Source organism: Sardina pilchardus, chromosome 4 (genome assembly GCF_963854185.1).
Source record: "Sardina pilchardus chromosome 4, fSarPil1.1, whole genome shotgun sequence".
NCBI classification, from domain to species: domain Eukaryota; kingdom Metazoa; phylum Chordata; class Actinopteri; order Clupeiformes; family Clupeidae; genus Sardina; species Sardina pilchardus.
Genome location: NC_084997.1, coordinates 33,883,753 through 33,911,656, shown reverse-complemented (window position 1 = coordinate 33,911,656; position 27,904 = coordinate 33,883,753). Strand labels below are relative to the sequence as shown.

Sequence of the window (27,904 nt, the reverse complement as noted above, 5' to 3'; positions counted from 1 at the left end):
TGATGTTGGTGATTTCTCTCAGTCCACAGAGGTGTTTTCTCTTAGGCTTAGTTCACACTGGCAGTCGAAATCCGATGTCTTGCATATCCGATCAGATGATCTTTCTGACTGACAGTTCTCATTGCATATTGGTGAAAGTGGATTTATTTTTTATATTTTCCAAGTTATTATGCGTAGCCGCGGTGCAAATACCTTTTTCTTTGCAGCGATGTCAACGCGCCTGACACAGCAACTGGCCTGGCGAACGCGTTGTATCAATCAATAAATCACTTTCGTCACTCAGAATTACGCTGCAATTGCTTGTCGCAGTGCAAATGACGAAAGGGATACGTTGAAATCCTATTCAAGTGGTTCAACTGAAATGAAACCACCTTCGTATGTGGCGCATTTCATGAAAATCTAGCCAGTGTGAACTAAGCCTCAGAGTCTCCTCTAACTGATTCATCTCCTCATGCTGATCAGTTCTGGTCCACACAGAGACACCATCAGCTCTAACTGGGCTGCTCTACTCTAACTGAGACCTTCACTGGTAACATCCTCAGAGGACACTCTACACCACCATTAAAGTATGGAAACACTCTCTCCTTGAAAGTGTGTGTGAGAGTGTGTAGGTGTGTGTTATTATCAGGGTCAGAGAATGACAGCTCTCCTCTGTCCCAGTCCAGCTGCACTCTGATCCTCTGGGGTTTCTGCTGCACTGTGAGGACAGTGGAGTCATGAGGAATAGCACGTGCTCCATATGCAGCACCAGTATACCCCACACACCACAGTCCACTCATGGAGGTGTAGTCTCCCTTCCTCTGGGCCGCCTCTGTCATCACACCCACAGTCCACCGTGTGTTCTCTCCAACCTCCACATCCCAGCAGTGAGTCCCTGAGTTAAAGCCCTCAGAGCCCAGGACACAGGGATACTTATCAAATCTCTCTGGGATATCAGGAAGCTGCTGTTTCTCATCACCTCGTCTCACACTGGTCAGATCCTCAGACAGGATGAGATATGGGTGTGCAGTGTTGGGATCCAGAGTCACGGGAGCTGCAGAGAGAAAGAACACACACATGAGCTGAACACTGAGTGATGTGAATGATGGCAATTATCAATAGAACTGAGTGATGTGTGATGAGGATGTGTGTGTTTGTGTGTATTTGTGTGTGTGTGCGTGCACATGTGTGTGTGTGTGTGTGTGTGTGTGTGTGTGTGTGTGTGTGTGTGTGTGCATGTGTGTGTGCGTATCTGTGTCTGTGTGTCTGTGTTTTCATCAGTTCTATGTAGTGGTGAATGCAGAATCATTGAACATTTGCAGCACTTGTGTGTAGCTGTGTGTATGTGTGTGTGTGCGTGTGTGTGTGTGTGTGTGTGTGTGTGTGTGTGTGCACGTGTGTGTAAGGTGTGTATATGTGTATGTATGCGCGTGCACTTGTATGCAGCTGTGTGTGTGTGTGTGTGTGTGTGCACGTGTGTGTGAGGTGTGTATGTGTGTATGTATGCGCGTGCACTTGTATGCAGCTGTGTGTGTGTGTGTGTGTGTGTGTGTGTGTGTGTGTGTGTGTGTGTGTAAACAGTAGGCTACTCACTGTACTGAACAGCCTCCTGCATCTTCTCCCAGACTCTGAACTTCAGGTTGCCCAGGTGCTTTGCCACATTGATCAGAGCTCCTGAAACCCTCTCTGGATCCTGCAGTGTGCACTGGGCTCTGGAATAACATTCAGGAGTCAGTGCTGCTCTGGGTTTGGGTTCAGAACCACAGAGAAGAGAGAGACAGGAGGCAGATCACTCACCTTTCCACTGTGCTCTTGTAGTTCTGGAGAGTAACAATAGAAACGGAATGGGTTTATTTTTGCTTGCTGACACACTCACCAGAGATCACAACACCAACACTAAGCTGACTGTAGAACTGGTGCATGGCGTCCACTACAGTGGACACTTGCATTTTCACTCATAGGGAAAAAAGTATATTGATACAACTTTGATAAAAGACTTATATTGATACAACTTTGATAAAAGTACTTCCTACAACATATTTAATGAGAACATTTTTTTTAACCTGCATATACCATGTAGAATAGCATTATCTGACTGATATCCCAGAGGTTGTCATTACAACTATCATGCAGATAGTACAAAAAGGTTTTAGGAGACACTCTAGTGGTGTTTTGAAGAAAATATTGCAAATCCAGTAGTTTTAAAGTAAGTTTGAATATCCGTCCACTGTAGTGGACGCCATGCATGAAAGGGACCAATGTGCAGCTGAACGTGTGTGTCAGACGTGAGGCGAGGGTTCTTACCTGCAAGAATGTGATGTCATCAGCATTTAGCTGCTCTTCTAGGACTGTGATTGTATTTGAGAGAGATGCGATCTCCCTGTACATCTTCTCAATCTTCTCCTTCATCATCTTAGTCTTCTGCTCCTCTTCCTCCCTCAGTGCAGCTATCCTGGCTGCCTCTTCATCTCGTAGAAACTGGTGAAGCTTCTCAAACTGCTCCTTGATCTGCTTCTCTGTGTTTAGGGCCTGTGTCTTACATGACAAAATCATAAATATACAATATTTTCCATACAAAATGCCACTAGTATATCCTCTGTGAGTCCTCTCTTTACCTTAATGTCTTTTGCTGTTTCATCACTAGTTAGTTTAGTTTCTTTATGCTTCTTCATATTTTTTTCCAGTTTGGCCAACTGTGTCCTCAGTTCCTTCTGAAACATGAAGAATACAACAGTTATGCTGCAACAACACAAATAAACATGCATTCAGTACAATGATGGAAGTCAAAGTACAAAATCAGCTTTCTTTTACAGTTTTTGCCCATTGCTTGAACACATTTTACAAAGCTTCGCTCACTGTGCCAAAACTCTACACACAAGTCAACATGACACAACACTGGGAAATATACCATTCACATCACCATGTACAATAGCTAAACTGAGGGCTTTTTGAAGCTGGCTGATTGGTTTTTAGTTTTGCAAGTAAGGGTCTTCAAGTGTGTATTTGAGTAGTTGCAATTGCCCGATGCGTTTTGTATTTTGGATACACGTGTTTTCCGAATGGCACCCTGAGATTTCATTTTTGAAAGAAATGCAACTAGAGTGCAAAGCAGCACTTTTGTTTAAGGTATGGGTACATGTGTTTGAGGTATGGTACAAAAGCTTCAAGTTGTGTTACTTTAGTCTAAGCATGCGTCTATAGTGTTCAAGCAACAGCAAAACTGTAAGAGCAATTATGGTTAAGTCTCAAAGACTTAGGATGCCGTTTCATGAATGAAACCCAATATCATGAGAGGAAATAACATAATAAAATAAAACCATTGAATGTATCTTACCTTATAATCACATGCGACCTCAACAACAGGACTAAAGTTGTGATTCTTATGTTCCCTTGAGTCTCTGCACACCAGACACACAGGCTGTTTATCCTCCAGACAGAAGAGCTTGAGTTTCTCACTGTGCAGACTGCAGAGCACCTCAGACCCTGCTGAAGCTCTCTGACTTCTCTGCTGTAAGTAGGTCTCACACAGGTTCTTTAAAACCAAGTTCAGTTGTGGACTTGAATTTGTGAATCTTTTCCTGCAGATTGGACATTCTTGGTGTCCTTTAGTTTCCCAGAACTGCTGCAGACAAACTTTACACACACTGTGACTACATGTCATGATGACAGGATCCTTGAAGACATCACAACATACAGGACAAGAGAAATCCTCTTCGGTGAAAAGACGCTTTGAGGCCATTTTCTTAGCTCACTGTAAAGAATATGACGACCCCTATTAGAATGATGTCCTGATGGAGAGTCCTGAGTCCTTTTGCTATGTTCTTCCTTCAGTCTTTCAGACCTTCAGTCTGAGGGGTGGATTGGCCATCTGTGGAGCCTCAAGTGATTGAGCCTATTGATCACCTGTGCTCTCACACGAGTCAGAGGGAGGAGCCTTGAGGTGACAAAATGATCCTGATTGGTTAGTGGAGTCTCATGCATTTGCAAAGCAACGTTTAGTCAAAGAACAAAGGAACACTGAGAATGATTACATTAAAATAAATGTATATTGCAGTTGTCTCTATTGCTAAAACACAATTTCTGAAGCTTTGCTCCATCTTCTTAAACATTCAGAAACATTAAACACAAAACCTCATACTCGAGCACTCTGACTCCTTTCACAAAATCAAATGTTTGCCCCAAAACAGTTTTGCCTGCTCAAAATCAAACCTTCGTCTGAAGACAGGTTTATCAGTGCTCAAAACCACTGCTCTCAAATCATAAAGTGTCAGTAAGCAATACACCAAAAAAATTGAGAACACATTATTCAAAACATATCATTCACCAAAACAAATTGTCTTTGTTGTTTGCTGAACAAAAACATGTTCTATCATAGTATCTCAAAATTGATCAGCTTTGCTTTGCTTTGCATTTTTGTTCCTCCTCCTCCTTGTACCCTATAGTTTTACAGTATTGCGCCCTGCACTTTTAGCTGAAAAGTGTAAGTGTGATCTGCAAATTGTGTTCTACCATGTGAAATAGTAAGGTACTAATAAGAGACAGAACAATTGTAGCTAAATGTGTTCAGCCAACTTGTTTTGGAGTTTTAGCAACTGAGAACAATGTTTGGACATGTTTGGACAGCCTCTACACATGAACTGTTTGCATTCAGAAGAATAGAATATGCTAATCTTGAAGAATATACTGTTTATGCTAATCATCTAGAGTAATGCAAACTGTATTTTTAATTCTATATTTGAATTACTTTAGTATTATATTACTGCAACTAAACTGTGATTTATCAAATCAAGTCATAATAATCTAACAAGAGAGCTCCAAGTAAGTCCCTTTATGCTGAAATCAATACTAACTAGATTTGTATAGTCTTAATATAGTACTGATAAAACTTGGTTAGATATCAGTTTTGCAGTGTTGGCGTGACTTGACTTGTCTGCCACATGGTGTTTTGGTGTTAAAGATTTGCGCTCTAGTGTCAGGCTCTCACCTAGAGACATAAAAGGCCAAATGGCGACAATGCGGCATCTGGAGGAAGTGTGGGCAGAGCCATCACATGCAGACGGCCGCTGGACCTCAGTTAGCACCTACATGGACCTCAGTTAGCACCTACATGGACCTCAGTTAGCACCCGCATTGTGTCCTGATGGCAGGACATTTACATCGACTCATTTAGCAGACGCTTTGATCCAGAACCACCACAGAACAAAGAACAACGTTACAAACAAACCTCAAAGCAAAAGTGAAATCTTGTGAAGTCAATTCTTGGTTAGGCTATGTGATGACACACCATTTTACTGTAGGCCATTCTCTATTGAGTTTACCATACATACGTTTTCAAAATCAAAAACTGCTTTGTGTGTGTGTGTGTGTGTGTGTGTTATCTGTGTTCCCTTCCTGATGTTTGTGTGGTCCCATAACAGGCTCATGGCATCTCGGTATTAGTTAGTTCTGTCCCACACATGATCCTGATCACAATTAGAGAGGCCTGTGGAAGGCACTGGAACATGAATAATAGCATGTTGAAGAACATGTTGACTTAGTTGCAGGTCTGGGTCAAGTCACATTTTTCAAACGGTACAATGTCAAAAGAGGGCCTCTTGGTACCAGGATATGTGCTTTTGCTTTTATTTTCCTGTTTACATTGTATTGTATGTTGTGTGTGGTGTCTTAAGCTGCTGGGACCTTGAATTTCCCCTTGGGGATCAATAAAGTATCTATCTATCTATCTATCTATCTATCTATCTATGTCACAGGAGTTATGAACACGTCACCTTGGATCGCATACTCAACTACTGCATGGTCACAGTATAATTTTATTAGTAGGAACTAGGGCCGGGACTTTAGCGCGTTAATTACGATTAATTAATTACACAAACATTAATGCGTTAAAAAAATTGACGCATTTTAATCGTATGCCTATTTATTTTTGCACCGCGGAACGTTTCTCACTGGATGAGTTTCAGACGGACCGATTATACTGGAGCACCAAGTCACGCGCATGAGTTCGGTTCAGACAAAACAAACCACAGTGGCACAGTGAACATGAACAAAGAAGCTGATGTGACCGCGTTGGTTGGCCCCGTGGATGAGAAATGTTGTTACAAAAAACGAACGGATGGAAGCGTAGATAAGAGCATGGTTGTGTGCAACCTATGCAACAAGGACGTATCACCGCAGGTATCACCTCAGTGCAAAACATAAAGCAGCTAGCTGCTAGCGTGGACAAAGTATTGTGATATTCCAGACACTTGAGGGAAACCTCTGAGCTTTATTCATTAAACAAATAGCAACCGAGTTGCTGTTAGAGCCACAACTCACGCTTATAACAGTAATCCACCGCACCTAATTCCATGTCCAACTTTCATAGACCTAAAAGAAACTTCACACTCAGAACCGCATACAAGCACACACGCACACACGTAAACTCCGCCCCCCAGTTCCCCTTAAAGGGACACAGCAATTTCATGAACTCAACTCAAGGTAACAGGTGACACAATTAACAGGATATCACAGTATTATAGTTTACAGAAGGTCTACCTATCTATTCATGGGTTTCATCAGGTCCCTTTCCACAGGTGTATAAAATCAAGCATTGATTATCAATGCAGACTGCATGGTGCTTGATTACTACACCTGTGGAAAGGGACCTGATGAAACCCATGAATAGGCTACATGAATTTCTGAAATTCTATTTCTAAATATGGTATTGCTACACTTTATGGCAAAAATTGCACTGGTCTGTTGGACTTATTAATAAACAATATTTGTGTTGCTTAAGCTTAGGCCTATGTATTCAGTCATTATCCAATAGTAGGCTATACTAAAAATCCATGTGAAAAAAAAATACTTCTCACTGTTCTCAGGTCATATATTTATATACAATTAAAATGCGATTAATTTCGATTAATTAATTACAAAGCCTCTAATTAATTAGATTAATTTTTTTAATCGAGTCCCAGCCCTAGTAGGAACATAAAACACAATTGAATGATGTCTGCGATGTAAATTAGTTTGAAACCGTGTGTATGGCCCCGGCTGTGGCGCGACTGGCTGGGGTCCCTGTCCCGTACACCGGCGACTAGAGTTTGATTCCCGCCCCGTGGTCCTTTCCGGATCCTAGCCCCGCTTTCTCTCCCATTCACTTCCTGACACTCTCCACTGTCACTATCAATAAAGGCATAAAATGCCCCGAAAATATACTTAAAAAAAAGAGCGTGTTTCATGTATGCATGTCATTGAGTTAAATTACTTAACTGATCCATAGTGTTTCAACGGAAACTTAAAGAGGACATAGAATGGATGAATTGAGTATTGTACTGTGGTCTCTGAAGTTAAAATAATATATATTCAACTTTGATTTATAAAAAATAAACTCAATTGCAATTGTACAAGCCCAATTGAAACTGTACAGTTAGTTTGGGTATTGAAACTAAATGATTTGGACTAAATGGCGCCCTCTTTGGCAACCCCAATTGAACAAGTAGGATTTGTTCTATTTCGCGTTTTTCAGTGGCTATTTCTAAGTTTGTAATTTCCAAATGAAGGAGGGCACAACCATGCCTCATGTTCATGATAGCTCTTTGGTTATGCATAACCTCTCCTAATTCATCAAAACCAAGACCACAATTATTTCCATTCTATGTCTCCTTTAAGATACTCATTTACATACACATTATTAAACCTTCAGCCCTTTAAACATATTTTGGTTAGAAGAATTAACATAGGAGTAATACTTAACAAATGATGATCAAAGCATTTACTAATAGTTTGTAACTGGTTCATGATAGGGAGATGATTTCATTTATAAATGGTTGTTTCATTATTTATAAGGTATAAACCATATATTTACAAACATTTGTTTTATTTACTATGAACAAACCATTCATAACTTTGTGAACAAATGCTTTACTGATGATGAATTATGCATGAACAATAAATTACTAATGATTAACAAACCATTAACTAATAGGTATTAAATGCTTAATAAATGATGAATTGTGTGTAGTTATTATAAAGTGTTACCCGTATTTTATACAGTGACACACATACAACAAATTGAATCATACATAAACCTGATAATTACAAAAAAAAAAAGTCAGTGTGTCTGATGCTGGTGATTTCTCTCAGTCCAGAGTGGTGTTTTCTCTCAGAGTCTCCTCTAACTGATTCATCTCCTCATGCTGATCAGTTCTGGTCCACACAGAGACACTATCAGCTCTAACTGGGCTGCTCTACTCTAACTGAGACCTTCACTGGTAACATCTTCAAAGGAGACACCCTACCAACACCTAAGTATGGGAACACTCTCTCAGTGAAAGTGTGTGTGAAAGTGTGTATGTGTGTGTTATTATCAGGGTCAGAGAATGACAGCTCTCCCCTGTCCCAGTCCAGCTGCACTCTGATCCTCTGGGGTTTCTGCTGCACTGTGAGGAGAGTGGGGGGCTGAGGAGTAGTGCGTGCTTTATATTCAGCACCATAATACCCCACACACCACAGTCCACTGATGGAGGATATGTCTCCCTTCCTCTGGAGAGACTCTGTCATCACACCCACATTCCACTGTGTGTTCTCTCCAACCTCCACATCCCAGCAGTGAGTCCCTGAGTTAAAGCCCTCAGAGCCCAGGACACTGGCCCACTTATCAAACCTCTCTCGGTTATCAGGAAGATGCTTCTCCTCATCACCACATCTCACACTGGTCAGATCCTCAGACAGGATGAGATTGGGTTTTGCAGTGTTGGGATCCAGAGTCACAGGAGCTGCAGGGAAGAAACAAGAATGGTCTGAGTGAAAAGAGAACACCACCCCCCGCCCCCCACACCACACACACAACAAAATAGATGTGTGTCTGAGTGTGTGTTCTTTTGTATTCATTAGGGTGTGTGAGAGAGAAAGAGAAAAAGAGAGAGAGAGAGAGAGAGAGTGTGTGTGTGTGTGTGTGTGTGTAGCTGTGTGTGTGTGTGTGTGTGTGTGTGTGTACATGTGTGTGTGTGTTTGTGTGTGCACATGTGTGTTCAAAGTGTGTGTGCTTGTGTGAGAGTGTACACTACGGTATAGTACACTCACTGTATTGAACAGTCTCCTGCATCTTCCCCCAGACTCTGAACTTCAGGTTGCCCAGGTGCTTTGCCACATTGATCAGAGCTCCTGAAACCCTCTCTGGATCCTGCCGTGTGCACTGGGCTCTGGAATAACATTCAGGAGTCAGTGCTGCTGTGGGTTTGGGTTCAGAACCACAGAGAAGAGAGAGAGACAGGAGGCAGATCACTCACCTTTCCACTGTGCTCTTGTAGTTCTGGAGAGTAACAAAGAAACAGAATGGGTTTTTTTCTTGCTGACACAACATGCACTGACACATCCACACCCACACCCACACCCACACCCACACCCACACCCACACACACACACACACCCACACCCACACACCCACACACCCACGACACACACACACACACACACACACACACACACACACACACCCACACACCCACACACAACAGAGTCTCGCAGACACACCCCCAACTAAACACTATTCACAACTCACAAAATATCCCCACTCCACACCAATGCCACACTCACAGAAGATCCCCACACCAACACTAAGCTGACTGGAGAACTGGTGCATGGCGTCCACTACAGTGGACACTTACATTTTCACTCATAGGGAAAAAGGTATGACCAATGTGCAGCTGAACGTGTGTGTAGATGTGAGGCGAGGGTTCTTACCTGCAAGAATGTGATGTCATCAGCATTTAGCTGCTCTTTTAGAACAGTGATTGTATTTGAGAGAGATGCGATCACCCTGTACATCTTCTCAATCTTCTCCTTCATCATCTGACTCTTTTGCTCCTCTTCCTCCCTCAGTGCAGCTATCCTGGCTGCCTCTTCATCTCGTAGAAACTGGTGAAGCTTCTCAAACTCCTCCTTGATCTGCTTCTCTGTGGTTAGGGCCTGTGTCTTACGTAGCACATGTCAAAATCATGTATAGTTTCCATACAATGCCACTAGCATATCCTCTGTGAGTCCTCTCTTTACCTTAATGTGTTTCGCTGTTTCATCACTAGTTAGTTTAGTTTCTTTATGTTTCTTCATATTTTTTTCCAGCTTGGCCAACTGTGTCCTCAGTTCCTTCTGAAACATGAAGAATAACAGTTATGCTGCAACAACACAAATAAACATGCATTCAGTACATTGTCATGATGGAAGTCAAAGTACAAAATCAGCTTTCTATTAATCAATTTTGGTTAAGTCTCAAAGGCTTAGAACGAGGTTTCATGAATGAAACCCAATATCATGAGAGGAAATAACATAATAAAATAAAAACATTGAATGTATCTTACCTTATAATCACAGATGACCTCAACAACAGGACTAAAGTTGTGATTCTTATGTTCCCTTGAGTCTCGACACACCAGACACACAGGCTGTTTATCCTCCAGACAGAAGAGCTTGAGTTTCTCACTGTGCAGACTGCAGAGCACCTCAGACCCTGCTGAAGCTCTCTGACTTCTCTGTTGTGAGTAGATCTCACACAGGTTCTTTAAGACCAAGTTAAGTTGTGGACTTGAATTTGTGAATCTTTTCCTGCAGATAGGACATTCTTGGTGTCCTTTAGATTCCCAGAACTGCTGCAGACAGACTTTACACACACTGTGACTACATGTCATGATAACAGGATACTTGAAGACATCACAACATACAGGACAAGAGAAATCCTCTTCGACGAAAACACGCTTGGAGGCCATTTTCTTAGCTCACTGTAAAGAATATGACGACCCCTATTAGAATGATGTCCTGATGGAGAGTCCCGAGATGGAGACTCCTGAGTCCTTTTGCAAAATTCTTCCTTTTCAGACCTTTGGTCTGAAGGGGTGGATTGGTCATCTCTGGAGCCTGAAGTGATTGAGCCTAATTGGTCACCTGTGCTCTCAGAGGGAGGAGCCTTAAGGTGACAGAATGATTCTGATTGGTTAGTGGAGTCTCATGCATGTGTAAAGAAAAGTAGTTTACTCAAAGAACAAAGGAACACTGAGAATGATTACATTAAAATAAATGTAAATGACAGTTTTCTCAATTGCTTAATCCCAGTTTCTGAAACCTTGCCCCATTGTCTTCAACACACACAAACATTGAGCACAAAACCTCATACTCAAGCACTCTGATCTCTCTTGCAAAATCAAACTTTTGGCCCAAAACAGATTTACCTGAAAACAGATTTACCGGTGCTCAAAACCAAACACTGCACTCAAATCATAAATTAAGCAATCAAAATGATGTACGCTATCAAGCAGTCAGTCAACAATAGACCAAAAAAATAGAAAACACATTGTTCAAAACATATCTTTGACAGGGAGAAGTACATTTTAATCTCAAAACAAATGTCATATTTTTATGTGTCATTGTCTTTTGCTGAACGAAAACATGTTCTATCATAGTCATCATCATCATCATTTATTTGTCAGACTCAAGGTCCATAGAAGAACACACAAACAAGCCCTACATAAAAAAAAACAAACAAACAAAAAAAACAACAACTTCCCCCACCCAACACATATACACACATTTTCACAAATTTTCATAAAAGACATTCATACCAGTACCTCCACATTGGTGACTGGTAACGAATTGTGCTATATCTGGGATTGGTCAGCAATATAACAATATAATTCTGTGACGGTGTTGTTTTTAAAGTGCTTTGTAAATTAATAAACCTAAACTGTTATTCATTAAATAAAGTCAAAAATAATCTCACAAGAGAGCTCTAAGTAACTCCCTTCATGCTGAAATCAATGCCTTCTAGACGTATATGGTCTTACAATCTTAATGTTATATTAATAAAACTTGGTTAGATATCAGTTTTTGCAGTGTTGACTTGACTTGACATGGCGACATGGTGTTTAGACGTTAGATAAAAGTTCCTGCCCTGGTGTCTGGCTCTCACCTGAAGAAAGAAAGGCCAAATGGCGGCTATCAGTCACACAATGGGGCAACTGGAGCAAGTGTGGGCAGAGCCATCACATGCAGATGGCCACCCAAACTCCGTTAGCACCCGCATTGTTAGTAAGTAAGTTACTAAGTATTTTATTTGTATAGCGCTTTTCACAGATAAAATCACAAAGTGCTTTACAATACATAATAACAAGAATAAAAGTCGGACATAAGATACACTTTTAAAAAGAGAATTAAAAAAGAGAAGGAAATAACAAAAGAAAAAGGCAATAAATCAATAAATAAGGAACTAAAAAAAGTAATGTCACAGGTTTAAAAAGGCCATCCTGAAGAGGTGGGTCTTTAAACCTCCCATTAAAAAGGTCAATACTGCTCGCAGACCTAACCTCCTTGGGTAGTGTATTTCACAGTTTGGGGGCTGCAGCAGCAAACGCCCTATATTGCCACAGGTCTTAAGGCGAGTGCGGGGTACAGCAAGCAGGTTGTGGTTGTTGGATCGGAGGGAGAGGGGAGCAGAGTGAGGGTGAATGAGGCTGGTGAGATAAGCAGGAGACTGACCATGGAGGGCTCTATATGCCAATGTTAAAAACAAATGTTGTTACCTGATGGACATTTACATTTATCAATTTAGCAGATGCTTTCATCCAGAACGACTACAGAATAAGGAACGACATTATTCAATGTATAATGCAGAGGGGGCCTTTGCTTGGAAAATACTATTGCATCAGGCAATATTATATGTGGATGAGAGAGCAGGCATTATAACGTAGTCAAAGTGTAGCTGTAGGAGAGGGTGCTGGAGGAGACAGGACAGGGAAGCGCATGGTAGATGTTAGGTGTGTTTGGTTGTGTTAGGCAGCGAAGGTCAGAATAATGAGGAGGCAGTCTAGGGGTGCGTTTCATGCAGCGTTTATACGTCCTCCCTCGCTCCTCGATGCCTCGATCCTCACTGATCTACATAAAGAATGATGGGGGGGGGGGGGGGACAATGGGATAGTCTATCCAGTGTTAGTTATAGATCAGTGGGAGCGCCCCTCGAGGATCGAGCATCGAGGATCGAGGAGGCATGATGAGAGGCACCCTATATCTGAAGGTCTTTTGAAGTGTTCAGGACGCTGCTGCCCTCTGGTGGTTGTCTGGAGTGGACACTGTGACTGAGCCTTTTTTTTTTTACACAGGAACCCACAAGCTACTTTGGCTTAGCTTAGTTGACTGGTGGATCCCCAGGTCCCTGTTTAGAAAGTTCTCCACACCAGAACTGGGCCATTGCTCTTCAGGTCCCACGTACCCTGCATAGCACCAGAGACCGTGGGGAAATCAGGAGACGGAAAACGTAATGATCGCAAAAAAGCTCAGTAGTGTACCTTTCAGTTGTTCACTTGGGACCCAACATAGCTCAGTACTGTACCTTTCAATTGTTCACTTGGGACCCAAATTAGCTCAGTAGTGTACCTTTCATTTATTCACTTGGGACCAAAATAGCTCAGTAGTGTACCTTTCAGTTGTTCACTTGGGACCCAAAATAGCTCAGTAGTGTACCTTTCAATTGTAAACTTGGGACCCAACATAGCTCAGTAGTGTACCTTTCAGTTGTTCACTTGGGACCTCGGGAAAGAACCTAACCTCCATCATAGATAGATTTGAACGAGGTTATGAATGAACCCTGGGCAGTAGTATGGGTTTTGGCCGTTGCCTTCACTGCAGTCCAACTGAGAAAACTCTGTGTGAATCTCCCTAAAACCGTTGGAAAATGGAGATCTTCCCATGATGGAGGTGGCACTTTGGTCATCATTCTGGCCATCTGGGCTCCTATGGGGCTCATCAGCGTTGCAGTTTGCAGGGGAAGCAGAGCCAAACGCAGGACAGAACAAGGCAAGGCATGATAGAGTGGAGTGGAGTGGAGTTAGGAGAATCTTTACCAAGAAACACACAAATCACGTGTATAATACGAAACGAAAACAGACCAAGACTAAGGGAAGACAGAGGGTTTAAATACACAGGGTCCAACAGGGTAACAAGACACAGGTGAACTTCACAAGGTATTGACAGGTCTAGTGATCAGAGACAAGTGAGGGACGGAGACAAGGATGACAAATAGCAGTACATGGCACATGGTTAAAAAAAAGGAGCACATGGAACAGGACACAGGAAGTAAACAACGAATGAAACACTAGACAGGAAAAACAGAACAAGACCCTTACAATCAGGTTGGAACCATTCAGGTGTCTTTTGGCAAGAAATGAAGATATTCAGGTCCTCCAAACTCTCCTGGACCATAGTGCTTGCCCTTAGTGAAGGTATAGTGGAGCAACTGGTAGTGTAAGGTGCTGATCACTTTGTAATCACAAACAGGACACTGATGAAGTATACAGTATCTGTACTGTAAAAATGTTCAATTAGTACATGTTTGGCGTAATGATGTTTATTTTTATTTTTGCTTTTATTGTTCATTGGTTATAATCACACATTTTAACACATGTTAACCTGAGATGTGCCATTTCAAGAGAGTCTCTTGATAGCAGAAAATTATATAATTAGTTAAACATTACCATGACAATCGCCATGACAATCGCCTCCATTGGATGTTCCCAATCTAATTACATCATCAGAAAAAAAAACACAATACAATTGAATGATCTCCATGATTAGGAAATTAATTTGAAACTGTTGTAGTTCAATAGCCATTCTGTGCCATACTGTTTCCATGGAAACAGAATCTACTCACTGACTTACAGGGGAGCTACACCAGGCGCATTCTGTTCGCAACGCGTATGTTGCAGCAGTTAATAATCACTGCAATCAATGGAAGTAGCTGCACCAGACCAGTACATTCCAAAAAAATAGACGAGTCTTCTAAAATGGATTTCACACTTCGCAAGCGGAACGCAGTTACGCGCCTGGTGTAGCTCCTCTGTTCCAGGGAGGCTACACTGAGCACGTAACTGAAGCACTCTTTATGCAGAGCATAGTTTTTTTCAAATGAATGTGTCTGGAGTAGGCAGTTGCACTGATTACAATGGGAGCTTATTGTTGCAGCAGACAGTCAACTGAAACACTCACAACCCTGTTACACGTTACTGAACTTTTATCCATTTTAAAACCGATTTGATACAGTGACATCCATAGAACGGACAGGGACAGCACATTATCACATGCACAGTAAACCTGAGAATTTAAAAAAGTCAGAGTGTCTGGAGTGGAGAGTGCTGGACATTTCTCTCAGTCCTCAGAGTCTCCTCTAACTGATTCATCTCCTCATGCTGATCAGTTCTGGTCCACACAGAGCCACTATCAGCTCTAACTGGGCTGCTCTACTCTAACTGAGACCTGCACTGGTAAAATCCTTAGAGACATCCCACTACCATTAAAGTATGGATACACTCTCTCAGTGAAAGTGTGTTTGAGAGTGTGTAGGTGTGTGTTATTATCAGGGTCAGAGAATGACAGCTCTCCTCTGTCCCAGTCCAGCTGCACTCTGATCCTCTGGAGTTTCTGCTGCACTGTGAGGAGAGTGGAGGCATGAGGAGGAGCATGTGCACTATATTTGCCATCATAATACCCCACATACCACTGTCCAGTCATGGAGGTGTAGTCTCCCTTCCTCTGGAGAGACTGTACCATCACACCCAGACTCCACCGTGTGCTCTTTCCAACCTCCACATCCCAGCAGTGAGTCCCTGAGTTAAAGCCCTCAGAGCCCAGGACACTGGACCACATATCAAATCTCTCTGGGTTATCAGGAAGCTGCTGTCTCTCATCACCACGTCTCACACTGGTCAGATCCTCAGACAGGATGAGATTGGGTTTTGCAGTGTTGGGATCCAGAGTCACAGGAGCTGTAGAGAAGAAACAGGAATAGTCTGAGTGAAAAGAGAGCATCCACACACACACACACACACACACACACACACACACACACACACACGACCGTGTATCGGAGTGTGTGTGTGTGTGTGTGCGCGTGTGTGTGTGTGTTCTTTTGTATTCATGTGTGTGTGAGAGAGAGAAAGAGACTGAGAGAGTGTGTGAATGAACACACACACACACACACACACGCACACACACGCACACACACACGCACACACACACACACACACACTGTATCGGAGTGTGTGTGCGTGTGTGTGTGTGTGTGTGTGTGTGTGTGTGTGTGTGTGTGCGTGTGTGTGTGTGTGTGTGTGTTCATTCACACACTCTCTCAGTCGCTGATCCAAATCGAGCGGGCGACCGCGGTCACCCGCGGTTATGGGTCAAGAAAAAATATTTTTAATGATATGCGGGTCATGTTTGGTCGGGTCGGTAAAAAAAATATGCCGTTATTTTTTTGTCATTAATATCGTACATAATTGTCTTTAGAAGAGAAAGACATAAGTTGCAGCATTCCCACTGAAACGCGATTCTATCCCCCACATTTTGTCACGAACATGTAGAAATGCACTTGTTGTTTCTGCGTAGACAGACCCTCGGCTACACAAGTCTGATAATTTGCAGCAAGATCGAATGGTATTATGGAAAGAAAAATAAACTAAAAGTTTCCCAAATCAGGAAATACTTCTTAATTTAATGTCATCAAGGCATATAGCCTACACTTGGTATGAGCATGCAATGTGCGTCCTTGCGCAACTTTTATAGGCCTATAGTGGCTCGTTGGAAAACCCCACGTCTGCTCTTCTCCACATCGTGCAAAAAAGGTTTCGGAGCAATGACGCACTCAATCGGGCTCTATGGGTTTTGGTTTTTGTTTTGGTCCATTGATGAAGACGTTAATAAAGAGTTTCTTAATAATATTCTATGCCTGCATTTCATGCTTGGGAGAGCTTCAAGGCATTCATGTGAGGAATGGCTGAAACAGAATAGGAAAATCCTAGGCTAATTATGTTCAATGTTGAGTCAAATAGCCACATTTTTGGATGAATGCTGACACGGAACAAAAAAAAAGGTAGAAATGCATGTTTCCCAAATTCTGAGCAATTATAGTCTATATATAATTAGGCAATATATATTATTGTTTTACATGCATATGAGATACCACTTTTGCGTAGCTCAATGACGCTACGACTAAGTTAGACTACTTTTTACAATAAGCGGGTCGGGTCCTGTATTTCAATAATTATTTTTTGCGGTCCGAGTTGCGGTCCGGTTAGTTGTAAACGGCGGGGCGGGGCGGGGCGGGTCGTTCAGACACGTACCCGCGCATCACTGGTGTGTGTGTGTGTGTGTGTGTTCTTTTGTATTCATGTGTGTGTGAGAGAGAGAAAGAGACTGAGAGAGTGTGTGAATGAACACACACACACACACACACACACACACACACACAAACACACACAAACACACACACACAAACACACACACACACTGTGTGCACACAATGCAGTTGCAAACTTAAGTTCGAGAGGAACGTGACGAAAACTTTGCCACGCCTCCACTTCCTATAAACTTGATGGCTTACGGTGTGGCCACATTTGTCCGACACTTCACTCTGTTGTGTCGGAACCCGCTATTTCCCTATGGGTGACGTCAAGCGACTTTAACGGACCCGCAAAGCATTCCGGGAAGGCAGCGCTGCATTTGAAAACCTGTCGCGCGACAGAAAAGCTGGCCGATCCCCAGCTCTATGCAAATGAGTCCGTTGAACGCGAGCCGTCTGTCCAATGAAAGCACGAGGTAGTAGGTTCGTCGTTGTAGTACAACAGTGCCCGTGAAACTTGGTTCCGTATACAAGTCAAATTCATGTTTAAACGAACTCTTCCACGACCAGCTAGTTGTCCATAAAATAAACGAAACTTGGATTTGGAGAAATACATTGACTGTTGGTGTTTCTGGTGAGGATTTGAGATTGCATTGAGTAGTTTAAATAAAACAAGATTTCAAAATGGCTTGCATAGTTTGTGTAGGCTATTAATATTTTCGTATGCTGTTAAATACATGCCTAAAATGGTGGTTCATTTGTGAAAACACTTGAGACTAGTTAAAACGAACTGCTTATGAACTGCTAACTGACAATTCAAACGAAACGCCCACTCACGACAAACGAGGGGAAGACGTGCGACACCTTCCGACACATATGTCGTACAAGTCTGTCTACACCGTTAGTCAACGCTCACCTGCCGGTGCTTCTGCAGCGTTTTTCTCGCTCGCAAAGCAACAGCAGCACCGGCCGGCGGCCTAAATTTGCCTAACTTTGCTCGCTGCAAGTGACTTGCCTCTCGTTGTCGAGCAGAACTTGCTGGCTTAGATTTTCGTTTACAGACTTCATTGCGTCTAGGTTTCACGGGACACAATTGCAGCGAGGCCGTTCTTATTTGTCATTTTGTATGTAAAGCTGTTCCGTAAAGACTGTCTTAAAACTCACGTCGCAAACGTAGCTACAGGCTAGCTGAAGCCTCATTGGTTTACTGTTTGGTTGTTTTGGCTAGTTAATTTAGGCCGTGTTGGGTCCGTTCATAGATCAGTAGGCTTTCGGAGTAGCCGCTACTAGATTTGCTTCATGGTTCATTGTTGTTCGGTTGTTCAGTAGGCTGCCGGTATTCCGTATGATTTGCGCGGGCCAGCTTATCACTTGCCGCGTAGGCCTACGTTACCAGCCAAACTAGCTTTTCCCCTTGCAGGTAGCTAAGGCTAACGCGTGTATGGCTACTGCTGCTGCTTCTGCCGTAATGGCCGCATGGGTCTTTAGAAGTCTCTAGCTGAGCTGAAGGATCCCGGCTACATTTCAGTCTTATTTAGCTTCAACGTTTCAATTGGCTCAATTTGCCATTTGCTTTTACTGCGAAACCGCAAACAGCTGCTTCTAGAGGTAAGGCTTCTTACAAGCAAGCCGCTAACTGCTGATAACTTTGCTAACGAGTTTATCGCGGCGATTGACTTGCGAGAGGTAGGCCTACAAATCAATTCACATGAACCTGTTTGCGCACCGTGCATGTGAAATACGGAGTCAAGGTCAATGTTCTGCCGCTGCATGAAACATAGTATTTTCATTCATGAAATAGTAACATAGTATAATCGCCTGCATTTCTTTAACCCAACTCAATGCCCGCTCAGGCTTGAAGGTAGCTGATTCTCTGGAGCCGTTGCTCGGTCACTCATTGTAAAGAGTAGTGATGGCGTACTGAAGCTTTCTGAACCAGTGAGGCATTCAATCCAATTGTATCGAAAAAAGGTTCAGTACTCGAAGCTTCAGAACTCTATGAGGACATCTAGTGGTGAAAGTTTAGGATAGCCTTGTGTCACAGACTGTTTCGTAGTTATTAGCTATGAATGTCTTTGAGTCAAAGATGAATACATCTCGAACATGAGTTAATGGATAAATAAATAATAACATGGATAATTAAGGTTATTTAGGGATCTTCTAACTTGTTTTATGTTGAAACTGCGCGATTCAGTCGCGCCTTGCACACGCCCGGACTCGAACTCGCAAAACAGTAGAGACTGATCGGGGGTCGCGCGTGCTCACAAGAAGGCCACGAGTCCAGACACTTGACTTGTGTGCCATCAGCAGACTTGATGAGTCGGCAAGTCAGTTTGAGTCAATTGGCGAAGTGCTTTTACACAGTGAACCTAAACCCCCGCCCAGTGTCGCACTACGGCTTTGAATCAAAAGCCGTGTTCAAGTTCAACTCCAAATGACCTTTTGCAGCAACGAGAGCTGCCGGTGGCAGCAGGGGCGGGGATGCAAACGCTGCTATGAAGTTGTACACTCTCTACTTCCCGTAGTGTAGACTTGGCTAGACTTGACCATGTGACGAATCACGAGGCACGGACCCGCACGGACCCTTGTGGATATGAGGAGGCATCTAAACACCTGCACATACGCCAGGGATGTAAAAGCCAATTAGGGCAAAGACCTGACGTCATGAAGGCAGGGTCTAGGCTCCGCTGCTCTCCGCAGTACCTCCAGAGCGGCTGCTCTGCTGCTCCGCAGCTGCCTGGTCACGCCTTGCTCCCGCGATAAGTTGAGGCCATGTGATACAGTAATTTCCCGCATATAAGCCGCATTGTGTATAAGCCGCAGGACAGTGTTTTATGCAAGTTAAAAGAAACAAAGCCATATTAACGCCATATTAACTGCCCCCCTGTATTAACCTCATAGTGGAAGAAATTTTGCAAAATCAATGTATAAGCCGCGGCTAATAGTTGGGAAATTACGGTACCGACTGCCGAGTCGAAAACACACCCATCTAGACCATCGTGGACAGATTTTTAACCACGTGCATCTTGTGCTGCGCAGTTTTTGTGCTGCGCAGCCATCTTGAACTCGCCTAAACTTCGAAGCAGTCACATGGGTGTGTGTGAAACGAAGCTTCGGACGTCACTGGTCACGTGATTATCACCAAACAAATCAAGCTCCGATACAAGCTTCATCCCAAATTGGTTCATGTTTTCGATACACGCCTCGAAGCAGGGGGTTCACGGATAACATCACTAGTAAAGAGGACCAGGGGTTTTTCTCCAGTGCGTGCGTTTTGGAATGCAAACAAATCAAAACCCTTCCCTAGCTGACCACGGGAGCACCTACACCTGCGTGTAGCTTTGCTTAGTACTTCCTTGCTGACCAAGCACCTATAACAGTGCGTAGGCTACTGCTCCTTTCCCATAAATGTGTGGCTCACCACTTCTCCTTGATGTCTAGGCTACAGCTGTTGGGCTACAGTATCTCATTGCTCATTTGCACTTGATTTTACTAAATTTGGTAGATAAGTATTTACTCATGCTGTGGTTCTAATTTTATTTCTGCACTTTCAGTCTCCTCAGTTGACCATTGGAGCACCAGTGCTGCAGCACATGTCCTTATATTGTGGTTCTAATTTTATTTTTTCTGCACTTTCCAGTTGACCAATGGAGCACCTGTGCCGCAGCACATGCCCTCCATTGCTCCTGCGCACTTGATATTGCTAAATTGGCAGATATTTGATATCTATGATACTCAAATGCTGTGGTTCTAATTTTATTTTTTCTGCACTTTCCAGTTGACCAATGGAGCACCCGTGCCGCAGCACATGCCCTCAATTGCTCCTGCGTACTGATATTGCTAAATTGGCGGATATTTGATATCTATGATACTCAATCTTTGGCCCCCCGTCTATAAGCTTCCCTAGCTTCTTTGGGGGACCCATTCACTTTACCCATCTTAAGTTTAAAACCCTACTGTAATATTTGTTTGAAGTGGTATTGTGAATAAACTAAACTAAAATGCTGTGGTTCTAATGTTATTTTCTGCACTTTCTAGTTGACAACGGAGCATCAGCGATGCAGCACAGGTTCTCAGTTTAATTCCGGTCATCTGTCTTTTGACCTCGCCCCTCCAGCATAGGTGCCATGCTGAGCCACCTCCTTCCTTAGCATAGCGACCCCGTCGCTATATCTCTCTCCTCCATCATCTTCCACCGTCAGCGTGGCAGCTAATTAAAGTTCTTCCCTAGCTTCACAAGAGAGTATATACACCAGTGTGTAGCTATGCTCCATTCCATCCTTAGCTGACCAAGAGAGCATACACCAGCGTGTAGCTCTGCTCCATTCCATCCTAGCTGACCAAGAGAGCATACACCAGCGTGTAGCTCTGCTCCATTCCATCCTAGCTGACCAAGAGAGCATTATACACCAGCGTGTAGCTCTGAGCCATTCTTTGGAATTCACCATAATTCATGCTGCTCACCATTTCTCTTGCCGCTAGCTACTATAGTTGGCTACAGTTTTTATTCTTTCCTTGCATTTGACATTACTATATTGATGCATATTGATATCTCTGGTTTACTAAAACACTGCTGTCCTAGTTTTATTTTGCCCTTTCTAGCTGTTCCGTGGAGCAACAGAGCCGCAGCACAGGTCTTCATATTTTATTTCTTGTCATGTCTAACCACTTCCCTCCAGCATAGGTGTCCTACTGACCCAGAGTGATGAGCCACCTCCTTCCCTGGCTGTATCGACCGCGTCGCTACATCTTTCCTCTGCCTATCACCGAACCGCGTTCGTGCCTACACCCCTTCAGGCATCCCAACCTGCAAGAAGTCATTTCAGGGAGGTATCCCTTAATTGATTCCCAAAGGGGAAAATTCAAGTCTACAGCCAGAATGTTCGCCCTCTGGGCAGCTCTGCCAGGGTTCTTAGATACCTTTCTTAGATTCCCAGCGAAGGTCTTTTCAACTTGCTTGCATTTTTTGGGATGCTTTTGGTTCCTTCTCGACTTCTGCCAGCGCAGTAAGTTCCTGCATGATCCCTGCCAAGCAGTACCGCTTGTACTGACTCTGAGCTCCGCAATGGTAAGCAGTACCGCTCGTACTGACCCTGAGCTCCGCAACTGCATGCCGCACTCTCCTGCACTGACCCCAAGCTCTGCAACTGCAAGCTGTACTATCCTGCACTGACCCCAAGCTCTGCAACTGCAAGCTGTACTATCCTGCACTGACTCCAAGCTCTGCAACTGCAAGCTGTATTCCCATGCACTGACCCGTGTTGCCCTGTAATGACCCGAGCTCTGCTACTGCGAGTTCATTGCCCTGCATGTCAAAGTTAACCTTGAGGTCTTAAGCTAACTACATCGCACTATGCTGCTCCTTTGCTTCGGCGGACCCTCTCTTCGCAACAGCCAACATTGCCTGGCAGATCTAGCTTTTAAAATGTATTTTTATTTTTTTATTTTTTTATTTTTGGCCGGCGGTCCTCCCGAGTTCAACACTTACATCAGATCGAACCTTTTCACTTCAAATCTCAATCTCAATGACAAGACACAATATTCAAGGTGGCAGGGTCCTGGTCAGGGGTCCCCACATTACTGGCTTTGTTGGGGTGCTCACAGAGATCACACCAAATGCTGCCGGCGCAGTCTGGTTGGTGTGATACAGCGGTGCACTTCAGGACCCCGGCCTGCGACCTTGCCCAACTTGCTATCTCCGCGTAATTATAATCATAATGTTTCTGCTACTTAAATTGCAATATAGTCTCCAAGCTCAGGTCTAGTCTGGTCCCCTTATTCGTGCTGCATTTATCCGTCGTCTGGCATCTTGCCTGGCCTCCGCAGCAGGTCAGGCACGATATCATGTTAAGCTTCACGGGTGCCCGCGGTCGTCACTCCGGGCTGACGTCTGCCAGCGCAGTTATCGCCCGGCGCGATCCCATGATGCACTTCACGACCACGAGCGGTAATGCCAGCGCAGAGCCACCGTGCTCACGAGAAGCTAGTCAGGACCCTGACTAGTGACCTACACCAAGCACTCCCACATTTATTTATCTGGCAAATTTTCGGATAGTGAACTTTTGAACTGTGTGTTTGTGCTTCACTCACTGTACTGAACAGTCTCCTGCATCTTCTCCCAGACTCTGAACTTCAGGTTGCCCAGGTGCTTTGCCACATTGATCAGAGCTCCTGAAACCCTCTCTGGATCCTGCAGTGTGCACTGGGCTCTGGAATAACATTCAGGAGTCAGTGCTGCTGTGGGTTTGGGTTCAGAACCACAGAGAAAAGAGAGACAGGAGGCAGATCACTCACCTTTCCACTGTGCTCTTGTAGTTCTGGAAAACAGTAAAGGATGAAAAGTATTAAACTCTACATTCTTCTTTGATATTGAACTTTTCTCTGCTGTCATATAATGGAAGCAAACAAGGGAATATTTAATACAACCAAACAACACGCACGCACGCACGCACGCACGCACGCACGCACGCACGCACGCACGCACGCACGCACGCACGCACGCACGCACGCACGCACGCACGCACGCACGCACGCACACACACACACACACACACACACACACACACACACACACACACACACACACACACACACACACACACACACACACACACACACACACACACACACACACACACGAGTGTCCCTCATTGTTCTCATGCACTTGTTCCCCAGTGTGTTACAGACAGGACCACACACACCACACGGCCCACAACACTCCAGCAACACACTCAGTAATAAAGATCAATTAAACACAGAAATGTCATCACACACAGTAATTACAATTATATAGCAAATACAGTTAATCTGTGAGGCAAACATGGCAGAAATAACTGGAATGCTCATATTGTTCGGACAAAAAATGACAAAGATATCGTTAAATTAAACAAAATACAACTCTGCCGCAATCCCACAATTCTACCGCTCTCTGCACTAGCCACTCCCCCTCACTCTCACTTACTCCAGCATAGAAACAAAAAAGCCCATTTCGCTGAATTTTCATGGAAATTACGATGCATAGGCTACTCATCAACAACCGCGGTTGCCTTGCGCTTCATAGCACTGGCATGGCCATGGCATAGACGGCCATGCATGCGGTTAGCTTTAGGCTATCATTTCCCAACAACAGCAAAAACGCACGGGTATGTAATGTGTCTAATAGCCATTAGCTGCAACTCAAACGCCTTTCCCCTTCACTTTTTTATTACCTTGCAAAGAGTAAAAAGCTCTAACAGCACGGGCCTGATTCTCATCACCAATCTAACATGATCTACCTGCATCAACGTCATTGGGCAACACGTTTCTTGGAAAACATTGTTTGCACGGGCACTGCACTAGTTACAGTAAACCAGTGATCAGAACTTTGGAGTTAACACCTTTACAGACAGTGGAGCTCTTACCTGCAGGAATGTGATGTCATCAGCTCCCATCTGCTCTCCTATGGCTCTGATCGTGTCTGAAAGAGATGAGATCTCTCTGCTCATCTTCTCAATCTTCTCCTTCATCATCTGACTCTTCTGCTCCTCTTCCTCCCTCAGTGCAGCTATCCTGGCTGCCTCTTCATCTCGTAGAAACTGGTGCAGCTTCTCAAACTCCTCCTTGATCTGCTTCTCTGTGTTTAGGGCCTGTGTCTGGATAAAAGCAATTCATGTTTACTTATTTACAAAAGACCTTTATGTGTAAATGTGTTTTTGTCTCAATGTGTAAAAATCTGCATACAAACAATGATGACCGGGACATCTGACATGATTCACATATGTAACGTGTCTGGGCTCACCTTGATGTGTGTTGCTGTTTTATCACATGCCACTTTAGCCTCCTCAAAGGTCTTCAGTTTCCTCTGTAAGGGCTGCAGTTTGATCTTGAGCTCCTCCTGGAATGAATAACAGATATTACTGCAGACTGCAGTTCGGCAACAGTATTGTTCAGTCATGTCCAAGTGAATTACAGGCAATGGTGTTAAATCCCATCCCCATAATCAAAAGAATTATTAATGAATAAGGTGGTGCTGTTCAATCCCATCATTATAATCATAAAAAACACTTTACCTTATGGTCAGGGGCTGCTTCATCAATAGGGTGAAATTTGTGGCCAGTGTGTTTTTTGGAGTCTCGACACACCAGACACACAGGCTGTTTATCCTCCAGACAGAAGAGCTTGAGTTTCTCACTGTGCAGACTGCAGAGCACCTCAGACCCTGCTGAAGCTCTCTGACTTCTCTCCTGTAAGAACGACTCACACAAGTTCCTTAACGTCAGACTGACTGGAGGATGTCCCATTGATGACTTCCTCCTGCAGACTGGACACTCTCTGGATCCTTTAGTTTCCCAGAACTGCTGCAGACAGACTTTACAGATGCTATGACTGCATGAGAGGACAACAGGGTCCTTGAAGATGTCACAGCACACAGGACAGGTGAGGTCATCTTCAGAAAAAGAGGTAGATGCCATCGTTACCAGCAGACGCTTGCTAGCACTAGCTGCTTAAAACTTTGCTTTCACTTTCAAGTTCACAGTTTGAAGATCATGAACGTTTCTGAGAAAGGAAACAGAACATACAAGTCACAAAGCTGTCATCTTCATGTACATTGACTTGTTAGCTTGTTAGAATATAAAAGTACTCAGTACATTATGGAATACATACCTAGTCAAAGTTCAGTGCAAAACAGTCGGTCACTGCAGTCCGTCTGCCTCAGTTCCCACTTCCTCATTCAACAGGCTGAGGGAGGAGCTTGGGTGGATTCTAATTGGCCAGCTCAGATACACCATGTGACAGAGAGAGAATGAATGAAAGAGAGATAATAAGGGCTATTCTCATTCATCTTTTTATCTATCCGCCGCTCCTTGAGAGAGAGAGAGAGAGAGAGAATGAATGAAATGGAGAGAATAAGGGCTATTCTCATTCATCTTTTTATCTACCCTCCCTCCCTTCCTTCCTTGGTCCTCCAAGTCTATCCAGTGTTTTTTATAGATCAGTGGGAATGAGCCGGAGGACCGAGGAAGAAAGGAAGGAAGGAGGATAGATAAAAAGACAAATGAGAAGAGCCTTGAGAGCGAAAATAAGAGTAAGAGAGAGAGAGAATTCATTTAAACCATGTGAGAGAAAGAATGAAAGAATGAATGAATTGAGACCAATCCTGTTGTGTTTATCCAGCATAAGAACAACACCATATGAAAATATTTAATGTATTGAGCAGGTCATAATTATCAGCAGAACTGATAGTTTCCACCACCAATAAGGTCTCTAATGTCGTACCACAGGACATAGTCACATAATGTTGGAGGTATTCTGAAATGTGTAGGACTCTGCTGCCCCCATGTGCCTGTCTGGAGGTTGGACACTGTGACTGTGCCTTTTGCAGTATATAGGAACCTGCAAATTGCTCTTGCATGGCTGACTGACTGGTGGTTCCCCAGGTTCTTGTTGGGAAAGTTCTCCTCACCAGAACTGAGGCGTGGGCCACTGCTCTAACAGGTTCAGGTACCCTGAGTAGCACTAAATCAAGAATTGTACAGAACCTCTTGTAAGGTTCTTCTCTGCATAAAAGAGCTGAGTGGAGTATCATTCCACTGTCTAAGTTATGTTGTGTACACAAGAGCAGGGGTCACAGGTCAAACACACACTGCCATCAATACACAAATAGAATGTGTCTCCATTCTACAGAACAATAACTTTATTCAGGAAAAATGTAGATGTCATGGTCTTGTTACAGATAGTCTCTCTTTTTCAACAAATGCTTTCACTTTCAAATGAACCATTTGAAAATCAGTCAGTAAGGAAATTCAAAGTACAATCCGCAAGGCCGTTGTCTTAATGAAAATCAAGCTGAAACATGTATTTAGCTTGATAAATATAAAAGTATTCAATACACTATACGTACCTACTAAAAGTTTAGTGGAAAACAGTCAATCAGTTTGTCTGCCTCAGCTCCATGCCTGTTAAAACAGTTTTTTTTAAAAAAGAACTGAGACTGTGTTATCCTTTATTCACAGAGTTCAGTTGCTCACTTCCTCATTCAACAAGGTGAGGCAGAGGGTTGGACTTGCGTTGATTCTGATTGGCCAGTTCAGAGAGAGAGAGAAAGAGAGAGAGAAAGAGAGAGAGAGAGGGAGGGAGAGGGAGAAAGAGAGAGAGAGAGATCCTGTTGTGTATTACTAACTTTTGCTTCTTTTTTCCAAGATTTCATTCAGGTAGAGGCAGAGCCCAGCTATGGAGAGCCTGCATGGCCACTCCCTATTAAGTCCTATTGTACTTTTTCATGGACATACATCATTGAATCTGGCCAAGCACTGTTCCAGTGTCAAAGGTGTTTTAAAATTCAACTAAGTCCTTCGTTCTGAGAATTTTCAAGGATTCATCAATGGATCCTCAGCATTCAGAAAACATCCACAATTGTTTGCATATATCCAATGCATATTAAAAACTCCCTGTTTTTTTTTGTAAATATTTTATTATAAAAAGTGTGAAATGAGGAAATACTGTAGGCTACTCAAAAAAGTTTGTTTAGAGGAAAATGCAGTTGCACAGTCAGAGATGCTGACAGGCTCCCTTTCCAAATGCTCCTCCATGTCAGCAAACAACTGGTAAAGCAGCACAATTTCCAACACGTTCACAGTTGAAATGAAGTGCGTAGCCAGAACCGTGGTGATGTGCACTTTTATACCTGCTGGGCTGTTCCATTGCATCTGATCTTAACAGTTATAGGAAGGTACTGGGAACTTGGGAAGGTGCGTACTTTAGTCTCTCTAGCACCCGACTCACAAGCAATCATTCTGTTGTCATGTAGTTACA

General features: G+C 43.4%; 3 protein-coding genes across 3 annotated transcripts; all 3 read right to left on the bottom strand.

Moving 5' to 3' along the window:
* Nucleotides 1-424: 424 nt before the first annotated feature.
* On the bottom strand, nucleotides 425-3,718 carry LOC134079017 (zinc-binding protein A33-like). Its single transcript, XM_062535182.1, has 5 exons — nucleotides 3,314-3,718; nucleotides 2,595-2,690; nucleotides 2,284-2,514; nucleotides 1,573-1,687; nucleotides 425-1,033 (listed from the first exon to the last, which is right to left on the bottom strand). The coding sequence occupies exons 1-5, from the start codon at nucleotides 3,716-3,718 to the stop codon at nucleotides 492-494; spliced, it is 1,389 nt and encodes a 462-aa protein (XP_062391166.1). The 3' UTR covers nucleotides 425-491.
* A 4,316-nt stretch (nucleotides 3,719-8,034) lies between these two features.
* LOC134079016 (zinc-binding protein A33-like) lies at nucleotides 8,035-10,721 on the bottom strand. The gene is made up of 6 exons (XM_062535181.1): nucleotides 10,317-10,721; nucleotides 10,012-10,107; nucleotides 9,703-9,933; nucleotides 9,257-9,325; nucleotides 9,043-9,157; nucleotides 8,035-8,735 (listed from the first exon to the last, which is right to left on the bottom strand). Exons 1-6 carry the CDS (start codon nucleotides 10,719-10,721, stop codon nucleotides 8,194-8,196), a joined length of 1,458 nt encoding a protein of 485 aa, XP_062391165.1. The 3' UTR covers nucleotides 8,035-8,193.
* A 3,646-nt stretch (nucleotides 10,722-14,367) lies between these two features.
* Nucleotides 14,368-25,819, bottom strand: LOC134079143 (E3 ubiquitin-protein ligase TRIM35-like). The gene is made up of 6 exons (XM_062535326.1): nucleotides 25,757-25,819; nucleotides 25,162-25,648; nucleotides 24,891-24,986; nucleotides 24,488-24,744; nucleotides 23,204-23,322; nucleotides 14,368-15,761 (listed from the first exon to the last, which is right to left on the bottom strand). The coding sequence occupies exons 2-6, from the start codon at nucleotides 25,561-25,563 to the stop codon at nucleotides 15,223-15,225; spliced, it is 1,413 nt and encodes a 470-aa protein (XP_062391310.1). The 5' UTR covers nucleotides 25,564-25,648; nucleotides 25,757-25,819; the 3' UTR covers nucleotides 14,368-15,222.
* Between the last annotated feature and the right edge of the window lie 2,085 nt (nucleotides 25,820-27,904).